At 46.7% G+C, this 18,991-nt stretch overlaps 1 protein-coding gene across 4 annotated transcripts in view; it reads right to left on the minus strand.

The window, feature by feature from the left end:
• Nucleotides 1-18,991, minus strand: part of GOPC (golgi associated PDZ and coiled-coil motif containing) — a 146,890-nt gene that overhangs the window by 107,374 nt on the left and 20,525 nt on the right. For all 4 annotated transcript variants that reach the window (XM_063917211.1, XM_063917212.1, XM_063917214.1 and 1 more), the window contains exon 2: nt 5,730-5,894. In XM_063917211.1, coding sequence (XP_063773281.1) covers nt 5,730-5,894 — 165 coding nt within the window. The remainder of the gene's footprint in view (nt 1-5,729; nt 5,895-18,991) is intronic.

Consider the following 18,991-nt stretch of genomic DNA (forward strand, 5'->3'; position numbering starts at 1 on the left):
CTATATATTGTGATGATTTGCCAGCCAAGGTGTCTTATATTGCCCTCAGGGCGCCCCCCCCCCCCCCCCAACGCCCTGCACCCATCAGTGACCGGAGTGTGAGGTGTGCATGAGGAGCAATGGCGCACAGCTGCAGTGCTGTGCGCTACCTTGTTGAAGACAGAAGTCTTCTGCCGCCGATTTTCCGGAACACTTCTTGCTTCTGGCTCTGTAAGGGGGCCGGCGGCGCGGCTCCGGGAACGAACACCAAGGTCGGGTCCTGCGGTCGATCCCTCTGGAGCTAATGGTGTCCAGTAGCCTAAGAAGCCCAAACTACCACCTGTTAGGTAGGTTCGCTTCTTCTCCCCTTAGTCCCTCGCTGCAGTGAGTCTGTTGCCAGCAGATCTCACTGTAAAATAAAAAAACTAAATATACTTTCTTTCTAGGAGCTCAGGAGAGCCCCTAGTGTGCATCCAGCTCAGCCGGGCACAAGATTCTAACTGAGGTCTGGAGGAGGGTCATAGTGGGAGGAGCCAGTGCACACCAGGTAGTCCTAAAGCTTTCTTTAGTTGTGCCCAGTCTCCTGCGGAGCCGCTATTCCCCATGGTCCTTACGGAGTCCCAGCATCCACTTAGGACGTCAAAGAAATCAGAATTACCAGCTATAGCTGTGGAGACCAGGCCCGAAAACCTTTCTCCACACAATCCTCAGCCTTCCATATGCCTCTTAAGTCGGCATCATCTGTCCAATGTATATTCTACAGGACACGTCAAGCAGAAATCGACATAGCTTTGTCTCTAGGACCCAGTATACTCATGTCCCTTTGGGCATGCTTTATAATTATATATCCATCACTTAAGACAGCATCTTAAAATATTTATACGCATACTAGGGTCTCAATCTCTGCTGATAAGGTACCTGTCCACGCTGCCACAGCGCTATAAACCCATGCCGACACAATCGCCGGTCTGGGTAGTATACTAGAATGTGCACACTATCTGCAGGATCCCTGAGAATAGCTAGTGCAAACAGGACACCCAAGGGGAAGATTCTCAAAACATCCTGGCCCTAGTGGGGAAAGGATACAGCTTGAGAATTCTCTTGTGGGAAGCTGCCATCTCTTGTCTGGAGATTCCCGCTCTTTTTCCTCATGAGAGGAGGGAAATTTACCTCAGCATTCTTCCCCTTAACATGTGTACTCTCGTGTCAGGGACAGATGAGTCATCAGTGATATGCAAATCATCTTTTATTCCAATAATCATATATTGAATATCTTTTAGCCCTCTTGGCTGTAACTTTGCATTATCGTAATCGACAGTGGAGTTAAACTCCGTGTCGATACTTTGTTTTTTTGGATAGTGAACATAGAGAGACTCTGAAGGACTCTGTGACATAGGGACAGACCAGGGTAGATTTCCTTTCTGTTCCCTAACCTTTTGTGCAATCATTTTACCTCAGCACTTACACATATCCAAACAGGTGTCGGCGTTGTCGACGGAGACACCCTCCCACACACATATCCGCTCTATCACCTCCTTAGAGGAGCCTTTTACCTCAGACATGTCGACACACGCGTACCGACACACCACACACACAGGGGATGCTCTATTTGAAGACAGTTCCCCCACCAGGCCCTTTGGAGAGACAGAGAGAGAGTATGCCAGCACACACCACAGCGCTATATAATACAGGGATGTACACTATACTGAGTGATTTTTCCCCTATAGCAGCTTATATACACAGTTTTGCGCCTAAGTTTATGTGCCCCCCCTCTCTTTTTTACCCTTTGTGTACCAGGATACTGCAGGGGAGAGCCTGGGGAGCTTCCTTCCAGCTGAGCTGTGAAGAGAAAATGGCGCCGGTGTGCTGAGGAAGAAGGCCCGGCCCCCTCAGCGGCGGGCTTCTGTCCTTTTATGTACTTTAATGGTGGGGGTTAATGCACATATACAGTTTATCAGACTGTATTATGTGCTTTTCGCCAAGTAAGGTAATCTAATTGCTGCCCAGGGCGCCCCCCCCCCAGCGCCCTGCACCCATCAGTGACCGGAGTGTGTGGTGTGCTAAGGGAGCAATGGCGCACAGCTGCAGTGCTGTGCGCTACCTTAATGAAGACCGTAGTCTTCAGCCACCGATTTTCAACTTCTCTTCGTTCTTCTGGCTCTGCAAGGGGGACGGCGGCGCGGCTCCGGGACCGGACGACCGAGGACTGGGCCTGTGTTCGATCCCTCTGGAGCTAATGGTGTCCAGTAGCCTTAGAAGCCCAAGCTAGCTGCAAGCAGGTAGGTTCGCTTCTCTCCCCTCAGTCCCACGTAGCAGTGAATCTGTTGCCAGCAGATCTCACTGAAAATAAAAAACCTAACAAATACTTTCTTTTCTAGGAAGCTCAGGAGAGCCCCTAGGGTGCATCCAGCTCTGGCCGGGCACAGATACTAACTGAGGTCTGGAGGAGGGGCATAGAGGGAGGAGCCAGTGCACACCAGATATAGTACCTAATCTTTCTTTTAAGAGTGCCCAGTCTCCTGCGGAGCCCGTCTATACCCCATGGTCCTTACGGAGTACCCAGCATCCACTAGGACGTCAGAGAAATTAAAGTTATAGAATAAGTTGCCAAGACCGAAAGAGCACAATTTCATATGCACAATACATTTGTCTTGGGTGTTAGCAAAGGCAATCCCCTCAAAGTGGTTTTCAACCTCAAGTTTTCCCAACAGGTCATACTTTGAGGATTTCTGTCTGTGGTAGCAGGTAGCAGTTAATGACCCAACAAAATACATTAACCCACCTGTGCATGATTAAAGAAATCCAAAAAAAAATGACCTGTTGGTAGTAATCGAGGACTGGTGGTAGTTCAGAAGCCCTGACCTAAATGAAGACAGGTGTTTCAGCCTAAAACACCAGCCGATGGTTCTTCCAGGTGGCACAGGGATAGGACATCAAATGGATTAAGATTTTCTAACAGTATGTGCTGCGCTCAGCCTGGTGTTTGAAAAATGCTTAATGTCTGATGCATAACTTGTAACAAGTGTACTTATGCAGTGTTGTATAACAAACGATCAGTACACTAGTAAAGATACAAATTATTAAGTTTCAAAGTGACAAAAATGTGTACACAGCTTGCAATATAATACATTTGTTATTTTAAAACCTGCATTGCAAGCCGTGTACACATTTTTTGTCACTTTGAAACTAAGTAAAATAATTTGTATCTTTACTAGTGTACTGATCGTTCGTTACACAATACTGCATAAGTACACTTGTTACCCCTTAATGTCTGATGTGTATATTCAATTGGTGTCGAAAACGGCCGTCTGTCGAAAAGACGGCAGTTTTCGACTTTTTAATGTCGAATCGTGATTCTACCTATTCAGTCCTATTCGACAAGTCGTGGAATCCGACTTGTCGACAAGCACGTGGATCGGCGGAATAGCTGCCAATCCACGTGGTTGTGTCGAAAACGGGGCCAAAACCGACAGGTTTTGGCCCCCTTTTTGACCATCTCAGTCAGACAAAAAAAATGTCGGACTGAGATGTGGACCCAGAAGAGGAGGGGGGGGCGCAGGGAGACGGGAGACAGCCGCGGGCAGACAAGGGAGATCAGCGCTACAGCACAGCACTGCAGCAGGATGTCTCACAGCCGCGCCGCTCACGGCAGCGTCCACCCGGCTCCATCAAGTGAGGTCACGCTTGCTGGAGCCTGGTGAACACTGCCGTGAGGTCAGGCGGCTGTGTGACATCCTCCTGCAGCGCTGATCCCCGCTGGTCTCCCCGCTGCCCCCCCACCCCCTCCTCCTCCTCCGGGTCCCCCATCTCAATTCGACTATTTAAAAGTCGAATTGAGATGAGATTTGAATAGGGGTTGTCGGATCCATTCTGACAAATGCTTGTCGGAATGGATCCGACCCTAATTGAATATACCCATAAGCATTTTTCAAACACCAGAAGAACTAACACCAGGCTGAGCGCAGCACATACTTTTACTGAACTGGTTTACAACATAGGTCGTCACCTATTTCTGTGCAGCAACTCATCATCATAGTCAGTCAACTGCCCAATGCGCAGATGCACAATGAGGATTAAGATTTTGGTTAATTGTAACTTCACAAATATCCTCATGATATATAATAGCTCGAAAAAATTTAGACAATAGCTATAAACTACTTTGGGCGGTATACAATTACCTACAGTAAATTTATGGCACCTATTTGACTCGCCCAGGGCTATCCTATTAGCCACGATGCCGGCACTTTTCAGGGAAACCAAATCCCTAATAAGCACTGTATCACTGCCACTAAAACACATAGGTCCACAGCTTTTCGCAGATCCTACGTGCTTACAGGCAAAAATAGGTAATGTTTTGCACGGAATAAACAGGCTATAATTGGACTGGGCAAAATTTGCGTTAAAAGCCCATTTTCTTCCATGAACAAAATTACTGTGGCTAATAGGATACTCCCCTTAGTGCTCAAATTATCTCAATGTAATATCCTTTACTTCATGTGAATCCTCATTATGCAAGTACAATAAGCCATGCCCTGTATGTTCTTACAATTTCATAGTCTACTAGATAAAGAAAAAAAACAAAGAAAAACCTCCAAGCATTGGCATATAAATTAGTAGCTACAGACTCTAGCAGCAAGGGTAGTGGTGTTTCCAAGGGTGTTGGTGGTGGCCCTGCACTTTCAAGTGAGCACATCAGCATAGGAGTCCAGGCCACATAAGTGCATCACAATCTCCTAGGTTTAGGCTGCACTTACACACGCAGCCTAATGTTATATTAAATGTTCAGAAGACAAAATTACCGGTATTCAATTCTTTTCTCCCCCTCCCGTACCAGTGAGCGCCCGCCGTCAGCTAATCAATTGTTTCTAACGTCATTTCAGCTTGCTACACACGGGGGCGGCGAGCTGAAATGAGCAAATTGTGACCTGTTTGAGTGCCCAAAACAGGAATTTTTGCACCATGCCCATTAGTTTAGTTCAACTAAACGTGATCAACTAAATATCCCCCCCGCAATCTCCAGTCTCTTTAGACAGATCGGGCACGATATAACAATAGAATAAAAATAAAAAAGCTAGCATCATTTTACTTCAGTATGTACAACATATTAATAACACCATTACAACAACATACTATGAGCCTAATTTGGAAGTAGATCAAAAAAAGCAAGTAACTTTTTTTGCAATATAAGGGGAGCAAATACATGTATATTTTTTCTGTGCAAAGTAAAAAGTGGGTGCTTTTGCATGTAGCCCACAAATGTTAGACAGCTTTATTTTTATACTGCAATTTAGATTTCAGTTTGGACACACCCCACCTCACATCTAAATCTCTGCACATGTTGGCCGGGATGTAATGAAGTCGGAGTTCAGCGGCCGTGCGGGATGCCGGTCAAACTCGGACGTTTTTTAAAGGGGCAATCATGAACAAGGCATGGTTTAGCCCAGGTGCACAGTTACTTGCTTTTTTTACCTTTGTTTTACTTCCAAATCAGACGCAGGCCCTGTGTGTCAGCCAGTAATAATTAGGAGTTAAAATCTGCGGTTACTTGAAAATCAACCATCATCACATATGTGGAATGTGTCATCCATGATTACTAATCAATACGTTGCAGGAATGGTAAGAGGCCAAAACAAATCAATCAAGCATGAAAAGGCAAGACTTCAGCAATATTTCAACTGAATTTTATATAATAGCGTAAAAGGCCTGCATATTGTTTTACTCAACGTGGACCATGCAGCGCGTCTGCTTACCAGTTTGGCTTTGATGGCCCCCGAGTCCACATTCTGGCCTGTTTTGGAGTGAAGCTGTAGTTGTACGGCATGGAGCTGCAGAAGCTGATTGTGAACCTCTTTCTCCAACACCACTTTTTCTGCTTGAGTCTCTGTCAGTTCAGATTTCAAATCCACAAGCTGAGCCTGTAGATTTCAAGACATATTTATATAATTTATGATCTGAAATATACTGTACTTTTACATAAGATTACAAAAACGTTATGCACATGCTATTTGTGTCTAGACACTTGCACTGCAGTCTGAACTGATGATATACTGTAGCTCTTCACTCTTTGAAGAATCTATGGACTGCATAAACTAGTAAACTATAAGATACCTAGCACGTTTGATCGTTAATATGCTGGACCTCTAGCTATTGTGGCCACCATGTAGCCTCAAACTGTGGCGATAGGATACAGACTGCTTATGTTCTAGATTATTTGATATAGATTACTAAAATGATGCTCTGTAGTCTCAGGCGGGGATCACCCCTCTTTAGCTTTAGTAATACGGTGTGCTAGCCAGTGCCTGCCCCCCCCCCCCTTTTTTCCCTCTATGGCATAAATTCAATTAGTACCTGTATTTTCGGCATACCGAAAACCCGGCACTAATTTGACTGTCAGTATTCAATAGCGGGCGTTTTCGCCCGTTTTTTTAATACATTTTTGACCATGTGGGTTCTACTTTTCTTTTTGTTGAATCCGCATGGGCGAAAACAGACCCTAAAATGGATGAAAACGCCCACAGATTCGGCAAAAGCCGTGTATTGGTGGAGAATTCGCTGCCTATACACTTTTTCGACCAGTTGAGAAAACGGGGCTTACACTGAATAGGGCGAAGCATTCGCCCGAAAAAAGGGCAAAAAACCTGTTTTTCACATGGTTAGATAATTTGACCACAATTGAATATATGCCTATATCAGTGTATATATTGTACATTGTAAGGCAAGGCTCCTTCCCTCTGGTATTGGCACCCCTCCCATTTATCCTCAGGTGTTTTAATTTGCACAGGTTCCTACACTGTAGATCACACATTAATGATAGCTCTATTTAAAAGGTAAGACCTAGTTAAATTTATATAATGTGATAATATTAGAGATGTTAGGGACCCATGTAATGAAGTCATCTGGTCACGGTGGATAGGACCACATATTTGTGCAAATGTGTGCTAAGAACTTCACTTATACTCCATGTTAATTTTGAGGGTTAATCAAAATTATTTTTTACTATCAGTGTTCTTAGTGCTAACGAGTGTGCACCAGCATTTTTCCTCCTCCAGCATGTATCACGAGATGCCTGGTGTGAGTGAGCGGATTGGTCCCACGTAACTTTATTAACGTCAGGCGTCTTTTTCCCCGAAAAGGCGTCTTAGTCGCAGCGCGACTAGGACACACCAGGAGACTATGCTTATTAATTTGGTACATGGCACTTGATTGAGTCTGTATACTGAGCAGAACAGAACTTGCATTCGAAAAAAAAGCGGTGTATGCTACATTGTAGCACTTCATACACAGATATAGAGACTCAGTCACTTAAGGTATAAAAGTGTCATATCAATTTAATCAGCACAGTCTCCTTATGTGTCCTAGTTGCATCAGCAGCAAGGCAGAAATGGGAGACAGTGCAGGGATGCAGAGAGACCGGAAGGTCAATATCTTTCAGCAGCCGGCTACTACGTTACTGATTGGTCGCATCATTTGCGAACAGGTCAGATAACACACAGCCTGGTGTGGTTGCAAACAATGAGACCATGCCAGGAAAGTGGTTAATAACATACAAACATTAGGTTGTTTGAAGGTGAGGCTAGACAATTACTAAAATCTCCCAAGTTTGGCCTCCATTTACAGGTGTTTACCAATGTCCATTCCCTTGTAGCCTTGATTATTAGATAGGAACCCCCCTACATATATAGTATTTGCCAAGATGCCCATAAGAAAGCAGAAACATGCACATTAACATTTGGTATATTGTATGAATGATATTAAAATATAGTCCACACTTACAAAATGTCATAGAAGCCAGATGGCAGGATAATGAAGCGTTAGACAAGAAACAGAGGGAGCCTCCTGCGCTTAGATAAGGGTGCAGCTAAATCCAGTGGCGTAAGTTCGTCCCAGTTGCCCGGAGGCAAGATAAATATTGGTGCCCCCCTATTTCCTATATTAAGACTACCTGGTGTGCACTGGCTCCTCCCCCTATGACCCTCCTCCAAGCCTCAGTTAGGATACTGTGCCCGGACGAGCGTACACAATAAGGAAGGATTTTGAATCCCGGGTAAGACTCATACCAGCCACACCAATCACACCGTACAACCTGTGATCTGAACCCAGTTAACAGCATGATAACAGAGGAGCCTCTGAAAAGATGGCTCACAACAATAATAACACGATTTTTTTGTAACAATAACTATGTACAAGTATTGCAGACAATCCGCACTTGGGATGGGCGCCCAGCATCCACTACGGACTACGAGAAATAGAATTATCGGTAAGTAAATTCTTATTTTCTCTGACGTCCTAGTGGATGCTGGGAACTCCGTAAGGACCATGGGGATTATACCAAAGCTCCCAAACGGGCGGGAGAGTGCGGATGACTCTGCAGCACCGTATGAGAGAAATCCAGGTCCTCCTCGGCCAGGGTATCAAATTTGTAAAATTTAGCAAACGTGTTTGCCCCTGACCAAGTAGCAGCTCGGCAAAGTTGTAAAGCCGAGACCCCTCGGGCAGCCGCCCAAGATGAGCCCACCTTCCTTGTGGAATGGGCTTTTACAGATTTTGGCTGTGGCAGGCCTGCCACAGAATGTGCAAGCTGAATTGTACTACAAATCCAACGAGCAATAGTCTGCTTAGAAGCAGGAGCACCCAGCTTGTTGGGTGCATACAGGATAAACAGCGAGTCAGATTTTCTGACTCCAGCCGTCCTGGAAACATATATTTTCAGGGCCCTGACTACGTCCAGCAACTTGGAGTCCTCCAAGTCCTTAGTAGCCGCAGGTACCACAATAGGCTGGTTCAAGTGAAACGCTGAAACCACCTTAGGGAGAAATTGAGGACGAGTCCTCAATTCTGCCCTATCCGTATGAAAAATTAGGTAAGGGCTTTTATAGGATAAAGCCGCCAATTCTGAGACACGCCTGGCTGAAGCCAGGGCTAACAGCATTACCACTTTCCATGTGAGATATTTTAAGTCCACAGTGGAGAGTGGTTCAAACCAATGTGATTTTAGGAACCCCAAAACAACATTGAGATCCCAAGGTGCCACTGGAGGCACAAAAGGAGGCTGTATATGCAGTACCCCCTTGACAAACGTCTGAACTTCAGGAACTGAAGCCAGTTCTTTTTGGAAGAAAATCGACGGGGCCGAAATTTGAACCTTAATGGACCCTAATTTTAGGCCCATAGACAGTCCTGTTTGCAGGAAATGCAGGAAACGACCCAGTTGAAATTCCTCTGTAGGGGCCTTCCTGGCCTCGCACCACGCAACATATTTACGCCAAATACGGTGATAATGTTGCACGGTTACATCCTTCCTGGCTTTGATCAGGGTAGGGATGACTTCATCCGGAATGCCTTTTTCCTTCAGGATCCAGCGTTCAACCGCCATGCCGTCAAACGCAGCCGCGGTAAGTCTTGGAACAGACAGGGTCCCTGCTGGAGCAGGTCCTTTCTTAGAGGTAGAGGCCACGGGTCCTCTGTGAGCATCTCTTGAAGTTCCGGGTACCAAGTCCTTCTTGGCCAATTCGGAGCCACGAGTATAGTCCTTACTCCTCTCCTTCTTATGATTCTCAGTACCTTGGGTATGAGAGGCAGAGGAGGGAACACATACACTGACTGGTACACCCATGGTGTTACCAGAGCGTCCACAGCTATTGCCTGAGGGTCCCTCGACCTGGCACAATACCGGTCTAGTTTTTTGTTGAGGCGGGACGCCATCATGTCCACCTTTGGTTTTTCCCACCGGTTCACAATCATGTGGAAGACTTCTGGGTGAAGTCCCCACTCCCCCGGGTGGAGGTCGTGTCTGCTGAGGAAGTCTGCTTCCCAGTTGTCCACTCCCGGAATGAACACTGCTGCCAGTGCTATCACATGATTTTCCGCCCAGCGAAGAATCCTTGCAACTTCTGTCATTGCCCTCCTGCTTCTTGTGCCGCCCTGTCTGTTTACATGGGCGACTGCCGTGATGTTGTCCGACTGGATCAGCACCGGCTGACTTTGAAGCAGAGGTCTTGCTAGGCTTAGAGCATTGTAGATGGCCCTTAGCTCCAGGATATTTATGTGAAGTGATGTCTCCAGGCTTGACCACAAGCCCTGGAAATTTCTTCCCTGTGTGACTGCTCCCCAGCCTCTCAGGCAGGCATCCGTGGTCACCAGGACCCAGTCCTGAATGCCGAATCTGCGGCCCTCTAGAAGATGAGCACTCTGCAACCACCACAGGAGAGACACCCTTGTCCTTGGTGACAAGATTATCCGCTGATGCATCTGAAGATGCGACCCGGACCATTTGTCTAGCAGATCCCACTGGAAGGTTCTTGCGTGGAATCTGCCGAATGGGATTGCTTCGTAAGAAGCCACCATTTTTCCCAGGACCCTTGTGCATTGATGCACTGAGACTTGGCCTGGTTTTAGGAGATTTCTGACTAGTTCGGATAACTCCCTGGCTTTCTCCTCCGGGAGAAACACCTTTTTCTGGACTGTGTCCAGGATCATCCCTAGGAATAGAAGTCGTGTCGTCGGGATCAGCTGCGATTTTGGAATATTGAGAATCCAACCGTGCTGGCGCAGCACTATCTGGGATAGTGCTTGTCAAAGTCAAAAAATATTACATAGAGAGAACATACAAACTGCACACATTTAAGTCGCTATACTTGCAAATATGCGCAGCGAGCACAGCAATATATGGTAACACACGCATTTACACGGACATGGCACAGAGATGGATTCGACACTTATTTCATACAGTACATAATTATAATAATATCAAGCACCAGACATCATGGAGATTTAAAATTAGCTAATGAATTAATGTCATGAATGTGTATTATTTGAACAGAACCAGATATACCCGTCATGTTTAATATTGAAACAAGCAGATTGGTGTGTAGATTAATTTGATACTTGTTGTGAAGTTGTGGGACATTGCAGCGGATAGATATGATTATATGTATAAAAGCTAAAAAATCACTTTGTTAGAACAATGCAGTGAACAGGGAACTGAAGACAACCCTTTTGGTAGTTTCAGGGCTGAACCTGATCAGCATATACAAAGCAAGAGAGACCCCTCCCCCAGGAACTAGTCACACAGGAATGTAGTTCCTGGCTAGAGAAGAGGTCAGGGTTCAGTCGCTTATGGCCTCAGAGGACAGATGTACTGTAGCTACACTCAGAACAAGGCTCTCAGAAGCATGGCTGGATCATCACCAGGCACCTTACAAAGGCTAAGTATCATAATCTCAATATCACATGGCTGATTGGCATAGAATAGTTTAAATATGTGTTTGAGGTAGAGTAGTTGTGAAGTGATTGGTAGAGAGTAGTTAGTGGAGATACAAATGGCTTAAGGTTAATGAGGCTTGTGCAGTTGTGTGATTGTTATGTGTTGGTGATGATACTCTATGAAATCTGTAATGAATTGGAACAGTAGACAATCTGTAGCATAGCATCTCTGGTATAATTTTGTGGATGGTGATTTATAACAGATTGTAGTGGTTTTATATAGAGTGCATCTTGCTGAAATATAGCATGTGTTTGTAGGAATGGCAGGATGATATGTGTGGTTACATTGTGATCAGGTGTAGAAGATGGCTGCTGCTGGGTGTTTTCTCCTCCCCCTTTGAACCATGTGTTGCAGTCTTTGGAATCATGGGAGTTTTCCCAAAATGGAGTCTAGCTTCTGTCCCATGCGGTATTGTAGGGTTGTGTATATAGGGACAGCCAGTATGGGTAAGCTCAAGTATTTTCTCCACAAAGATTCTCAGCATTGACTAACTGCGCAGCGATTGTTCCTCACATGTGTAAGATTCTCTGCAGCCATATAACCATATTGTCTTATTGTTATTGTTAGCCATTCTCTCTCCCCCTTAAACGTACTTGTGTCTTTATTGTATTATATGTTAGTTACTTGGTTAGATATTCTATGTTATTTTGGTAGTGTATAGCTTGTATTGTATTATTCTTTTTGAACGTTCATTCTCTCACTAAAGGCGTTAGAACCTTAGACCGGTATTTGATTGATTATTATAAATGCATAAAGGTTCTCAGAGCATCATAGTCGCTCATACAGCTTTTAAGCTAACAAGGTTACACTGCATTACATCTACACATTATCACTGCACAAATGTTTACAGTATAAGTACATTCCTTAAGGTATAGTTAAGGGCGTACCCTTGCGGTACTTTTTGCGCCAATTGCGTACTGTGTTCTTTAACCTTTAACGTGTTTTTAATAGGACAAATATTATAGACATTGTCATGCTACTCCGACTTCCAACTGTTCCCTGGATCTTGCCCTTATCAGGAGATCGTCCAAGTAAGGGATAACTAAAACTCCCTTTCTTCGAAGCAGTATCATCATTTCGGCCATTACCTTGGTAAAGACCCGGGGTGCCGTGGACAATCCAAACGGCAGCGTCTGAAACTGATAGTGACAGTTCTGTACCACAAACCTGAGGTACCCTTGGTGAGAAGGGTTAATTGGGACATGTAGGTAAGCATCTTTGATGTCCAGAGACACCATATAGTCCCCTTCTTCCAGGTTTGCAATCACTGCTCGGAGTGACTCCATCTTGAATTTGAACCTTTGTATGTAAGTGTTCAAGGATTTTAGGTTTAAAATTGGTCTCACCGAGCCGTCCGGCTTCGGTACCACAAATAGTGTGGAATAGTACCCCTTTCCCTGTTGTAGGAGGGGTACCTTGATTATCACCTGCTGGGAATACAGCTTGTGAATGGCTTCCAATACTGCCTCCCTGTCTGAGGGAGACGTTGGTAAAGCAGACTTTAGAAAACGGCGAGGGGGAGACGTCTCGAATTCCAATTTGTACCCCTGAGATACCACCTGAAGGATCCAGGGGTCCACTTGCGAGTGGGCCCACTGCGCACTGAATTTCTTGAGACGTGCCCCCACCGTGCCTGAGTCCGCTTGTAAAGCCCCAGCGTCATGCTGAGGACTTTGCGGAGGCGGGAGAGGGCTTTTGTTCCTGGGAACTGGCTGTTTGTTGCAGCCTTTTTCCTCTCCCTCTGCCACGGGGCAGAAATGAGGCGCCTTTTGCCCGCTTGCCCTTATGGGGCCGAAAGGACTGCGCCTAATAATACGGCGTCTTCTTAGGTTGAGAAGCTACCTGGGGTAAAAATGTGGATTTTCCAGCAGTTGCCGTGGCTACCAGGTCTGATAGACCTACCCCAAATAACTCCTCCCCCTTATAAGGCAATACTTCCATGTGCCTTTTAGAATCCGCATCACCTGACCACTGCCGCGTCCATAAACCTCTTCTTGCAGAAATGGACAGCGCGCTAACTCTTGATGCCAGTCGGCAAATATCCCTCTGTGCATCACGCATATATAGAAATGCATCCTTCAAATGCTCTATAGTCAGTAATATACTGTCCCTATCTAGGGTATCAATATTTTCAGTCAGGGAATCCGACCATGCCAGGCCCGCACTGCACATCCAGGCAGAGGCGATTGCTGGTCGCAGTATAACACCCGTGTGAGAGTATATACATTTTAGGATATTCTCCAGCTTTCTATCGGCAGGTTCCTTTAGGGCGGCCGTATCAGGAGAGGGTAGTGCTACCTGTTTAGACAAGCGTGTGAGCACTTTATCCACCCTAGGGGGTGTTTCCCAATGTGCCCTATCCTCTGGCGGGAAAGGGTACGATGCCAATAACCTTTTAGGAATTATCAGTTTTTTATCGGGGGAAACCCACGCCTCATCACACACTTCATTTAATTCCTCGGACACAGGAAAAACTACAGGCAGTTTTTTCTCACCAAACATAATACCCTTTTTAGTGGTACTTGTATTATCAGAGATATGCAATACATTTTTCATTGCTTCAATCATGTAACGTGTGGCCCTAGTGGAAGTCACGTTTCTATAACGTCCTAGTGGATGCTGGGAACTCCGTAAGGACCATGGGGAATAGCGGGCTCCGAAGGAGGCTGGGCACTCTAGAAAGATCTTAGACTACCTGGTGTGCACTGGCTCCTCCCACTATGACCCTCCTCCAAGCCTCAGTTAGATTTCGTGCCCGGCCGAGGTTGGATGCACACTAGGGGCTCTCCTGAGCTCTTAGAAAGTTATAGTCTTAGAATTTGTTCTTTTCAGTGAGACCTGCTGGCAACAGGCTCACTGCAGCGAGGGACTAAGGGGAGAAGAAGCGAACTCGCCTGCTTGCAGCCGGATTGGGCTTCTTAGGCTACTGGACACCATTAGCTCCAGAGGGATCGACCGCAGGCCCAGCCTTGATGTTCGGTCCCGGAGCCGCGCCGCCGTCCCCCTTACAGAGCCAGAAGCAAGAAGATGGTCCGGAAAATCGGCGGCATGAAGACTCAGTCTTCACCAAGGTAGCGCACAGCACTGCAGCTGTGCGCCATTGCTCCTCTCACACACTTCATACTCCGGTCACTGAGGGTGCAGGGCGCTGGGGGGGGGCGCCCTGAGGCAGCAATAAAAACACCTTGGCTGGCAAAAATACCTCAATATATAGCCCCAGGGGCTATATATGAGGTAAATACCCCTGCCAGAAGTCCATAAAAAACGGGAGAATAGGCCGCGAAAAAGGGGCGGAGCCTATCTCCTCAGCACACTGGCGCCATTTTCCCTCACAGCTCCGTTGGAGGGAAGCTCCCTGGCTCTCCCCTGCAGTCTACAAGGGTTAAAAAAAGAGAGAGGGGGCACTAAATTTAGGCGCAGTATACATTATATATATATATATAGATATAAAGCTATAGGGGACATAACTCAGTTAGTCCCTGCAGTATATAGCGCTCTGGTGTGTGCTGGCATACTCTCACTCTGTCCCCCCAAAGGGCTTTTGTGGGTCCTGTCCTCGTTTAGAGCATTCCCTGTGTGTCTGCGGTGTGTCGGTACGGCTGTGTCGACATGTTGAATGAGGAGGCTTATATGGTGACGGAACAGAGGCCGATATATGTGATGTCGCCCCCTGTGGGGCCGACACCAGAGTGGATAGAGAGGTAAAAGGTATTAACCGACAGTGTCAACTCCTTACATAAAAGGGGTGGATGACGTAACAGCTGTGGGACAGCCGGCTTCGCAGCCCGCGCCTGCCCAGGCGTCTCAAAGGCCATCAGGGGCTCAAAAACGCCCGCTCTCTCAGATGGCAGACACAGATGTCGACACGGAGTCTGACTCCAGTGTCGACAAGGTGGAGACATATACACAATCCAATCCGTGACTTGATCCCGGCAATAAAAAATGTGTTATACATTTCTGACTTTAACCTCTATAAATGGGTTTTAGGTTTGGGGAGAAAAAACAGGCAGTGTTTTGTTCCCCCATCAGATGAATAAATGAAGTGTGTGAAAAGTGTGGGTTCCCCCGTTAAGAAACTGGTAATTTATAAAGAGTTACTGATGGCGTACCCTTTCCCGCCAGGAGGATAAGTTACGCTGGGAGATATCCCCTAGGGTGGATAAGGCGCTCACACGTTTGTCAAAAAAGGTGGCACTGCCGTCTTAGGATACGGCCACTTTAATAGGTACCTGTTGATAAAAAAAAAAACAGGAGGCTATCCTGAAGTCTGTATTTACACACTCAGGTACTAGACTGAGACCTGCAGATAGTGCTGCTGCAGCGTGGTTGGTGACCCTGTCAAACAGGGATAATAGTTGGCAAACATAAAAACATATTAAAGACGTTGTCTTATATATGGGGGATGCACAGAGGGATATTTTGCCGGCTGGCATCCAAAATAAATGTAATGTCCATTCTGTCAGGAGGGTATTAGAGACCTGTCACTGGACAGGTGATGCTGACTTAAAAAGCGCATAGAGAGCCTTATAAGAGTGAGGAATTATTTGGGGATGGTCTCTGGGACCTCGTATCCACAGCAACTGCTGGGAAGAAATAATTTTACCTCAGGTTTCCTCACAGAAAAAGGTACAGTCCTTTCGGCTTCAGAAAAGCAAGCGGGTCAAATGGCGCTTCCTTTCTGTACAGAGACAAGGGTAGAGGGAAAAAGCTGCACCAGTCAGCCTGTTCCCAGAATCAAGATTCTTCCCCCGCCTCCTGTGAGTACACACCATGACGCGGGTGCTCCACAGGTGTAGCCAGGTACGGTGGGGGGCCGCCTCAAAAATTTCAGCAATTAGTGGGCTCGCTCACAGGTGGATCCCTGTTTCTTCCAAGTAGTATTTCAGGGGTACAAGCTGGAATTAGAGATGTCTCCCCCCAGCCGTTTCCTAAAATATGCCTTGCTGACAACTCCCTCAAGCAGGGAGGCTGTGCTAGAGGCAATTAATAAGCGGTATTCCCAGCAGGTAATACTCAAGGTGCCCCTACTTCAACAAGGACGGGGTTACTATTCCACACGGGTTGGGGTACCGAAACCGCATGGTTCGGTGTGACCCATTTTATATTTAAAATCCTTGAACATAAAAAAATTCAAGTTCAAGATGGAATCGCTCAGGGCGGTTATTGCAAGCCTGGACGAGGGGGATTACATGGTATCCCGGGACATCAAGGATGCTTACCTGCATGTCCCCCATTTACCATCCTCGCCAGGAGTACCTCAGGTTTGTGGTACAGGATTACCATTACCAAGTCCAGACACTGCCGTTTGGACTGTACATGGCACCGAGGGTGTTTTATCAAGGTAATGGCCGAAATGATGATACTCCTTCAAAAAAAAGGGAGTTGTAATTATCCCGTAATTGGACAATCTCGTTATCAGGGCGAGGTCCAAGGAGCAGTTGGTAGTCGGGGTAGCACTATTTTGGAAAGTGCTACAACAGCATAGGTGGATTCTAAACAGTCCAAAGTCACAGCTGGTTCCTATGACACGTCTACTGTTCCTGGGGATGGTTCTGGACATAAACCAGAAATAGTGTTTCTCCCGGAGGAGAAAGCCAAGGAGTTGTCATCTCTAGTCAGAGACCTCCTGAAACCAAAATAGGTAGCGGTGCATCATTGCACGCGAGTCCTGGGAAAAATGGTAGCTTCTTACGAAGCAATCCCATTAGGCAGGTTCCATACAAGAACTTTTCAGAGGGACCTGTTGGACAAGTGGTCCGGATCGCATCTTCCGATGCATAGGCTGATAACCCTGTCTCCAAGGACCAGGGTATCTCTACTGTGGTGGCTGCAGAGTGCCCATCTTCAAGAGGGCCGCAGGTTCGGCATACAGGACTAGGTCCAAGTGACCATGGATTCCAGCCTTGAGGCTGGGGGGCAGTCACATAGGGAAGAAACTTCCAGGGACTTTGGTCAAGTCAGGTTATTTCCCTATACATAAATATTCTGGATCTGAGGGCCATTTACAATGCCCTGAGGCCAGCAAGGCCTCTGCTTCAAAACCAGCCGGTACTGATCCAATCAGACAACATCACGGCAGTCGCCCATGTAATCAACAGGGCGGCACAAAAAGCAGGATGGCGATGGCAGAAGCCACAAGGATTCTCCGATAGGCGGAAAATCATGTGTTAGCACTGTCAGCAGTGTTCATTCCCGGAGTGGACAACTGGGAAGCAGATCTTCTCAACAGACACGACCTCCACCCGGGAGAATGGGGACTTCCTCCAGAAGTCTTCCAATAGGATTGTACACCATTGGGAAAGGCCACAGGTGGACATGATGGCGTCCCGCCTTAACAAAAAGCTATAAAAGATATTGCTCCAGGTCAAGGGACCCTCAGGCGATAGCTATGGACGCTCTGGTAACACCGTGGGTGTACCAGTCGGTTTAGGTGTTCTCCCCTCTGCCTCTCATACCAAAGGTACTGAGAATAATAAGAAGGCGAGGAGTAAGAACGATACTCGTGGATGGCCAAGAAGAGCTTGGTACCCAGAACTTCAAGAATTTATATCAGAGGACCAATGGCCTCTGCCACTCAGTCAGGACCTGCGGCAGCAGGGGCCCTGTCTGTTCCAAGACTTACCGCGGCTGCGTTTGACGGCATGGCGGTTGAACGCCGGATCCTGAAGGAAAAGGGTATTCCGGAGGAAGTAATTCCTACGCTTACTAAAGCCAGGAAAGAGGTTACAGCAACTCATTATCACCGCATATGGCGAAAATATGTTGCATGGTGTGAGGCCGAAAGGGCCCCAACAGAGGAATTTCAACAAGGTCGATTTCTGCATTTCCTGCAAGCAGGAGTGACTATGGGCCTTAAATTGGGTTCCATTAAGGTACAGATCTCGGCTCTGTCGATTTTCTTTCAAAAAAGAACTAGCTTCAGTACCTGAAGTTCAGACATTTATAAAAGGAGTGCTGCATAGTCAGCCCCCGTTTGTGCCTCCTGTGGCACCTTGGGATCTCAACGTGGTGTTGAGTTTTCTTAAAATCACTTTGGTTTGAACCACTAAAAACCGTGGATCTGAAATATCTCACATGGAAGGTGGTTATGTTATTTGCCTTGGCTTCTGCCAGGCGAGTATCAGAATTGGCGGCTTTGTCTTGTAAAAGCCCTTATTTGATTTTCCATATGGATAGGGCAGAATTGAGGACTCGTCCCCAGTTTCTCCCTAAGGTGGTGTCAGCGTTTCACCTGAACCAGCCTATTGTGGTGCCTGCGGCTACTAAGGATTTGGAGGACTCCAAGTTGCTAGACGTTGTCAGGGCCCTGAAAATATAGGTTTCCAGGACGGCTGGAGTCAGAAAATCTGACTCGCTGTTTATCCTATATGCACCCAACAAGCTGGGTGCTCCTGCTTCTAAGCAGACTATTGCTCGTTGGATTTGTAGTACAATTCAGCTTGCACATACTGTGGCAGGCCTGCCACAGCCAAAATCTGTCAATGCCCATTCCACAAGGAAGGTGGGCTCATCTTGGGCGGCTGCCCGAGGGGTCTCGGCTTTACAACTTTGCCGAGCAGCTACTTGGTCAGGGGCAAACACGTTGGCAAAATTCTACAAATTTGATACCCTGGCTGAGGAGGACCTGGAGTTCTCTCATTCGGTGCTGCAGAGTCATCCGCACTCTCCCGCCCGTTTGGGAGCTTTGGTATAATCCCCATGGTCCTTACGGAGTTCCCAGCATCCACTAGGACGTTAGAGAAAATAAGA

This window comes from Pseudophryne corroboree, chromosome 4, assembly GCF_028390025.1.
Source record: "Pseudophryne corroboree isolate aPseCor3 chromosome 4, aPseCor3.hap2, whole genome shotgun sequence".
NCBI classification, from domain to species: domain Eukaryota; kingdom Metazoa; phylum Chordata; class Amphibia; order Anura; family Myobatrachidae; genus Pseudophryne; species Pseudophryne corroboree.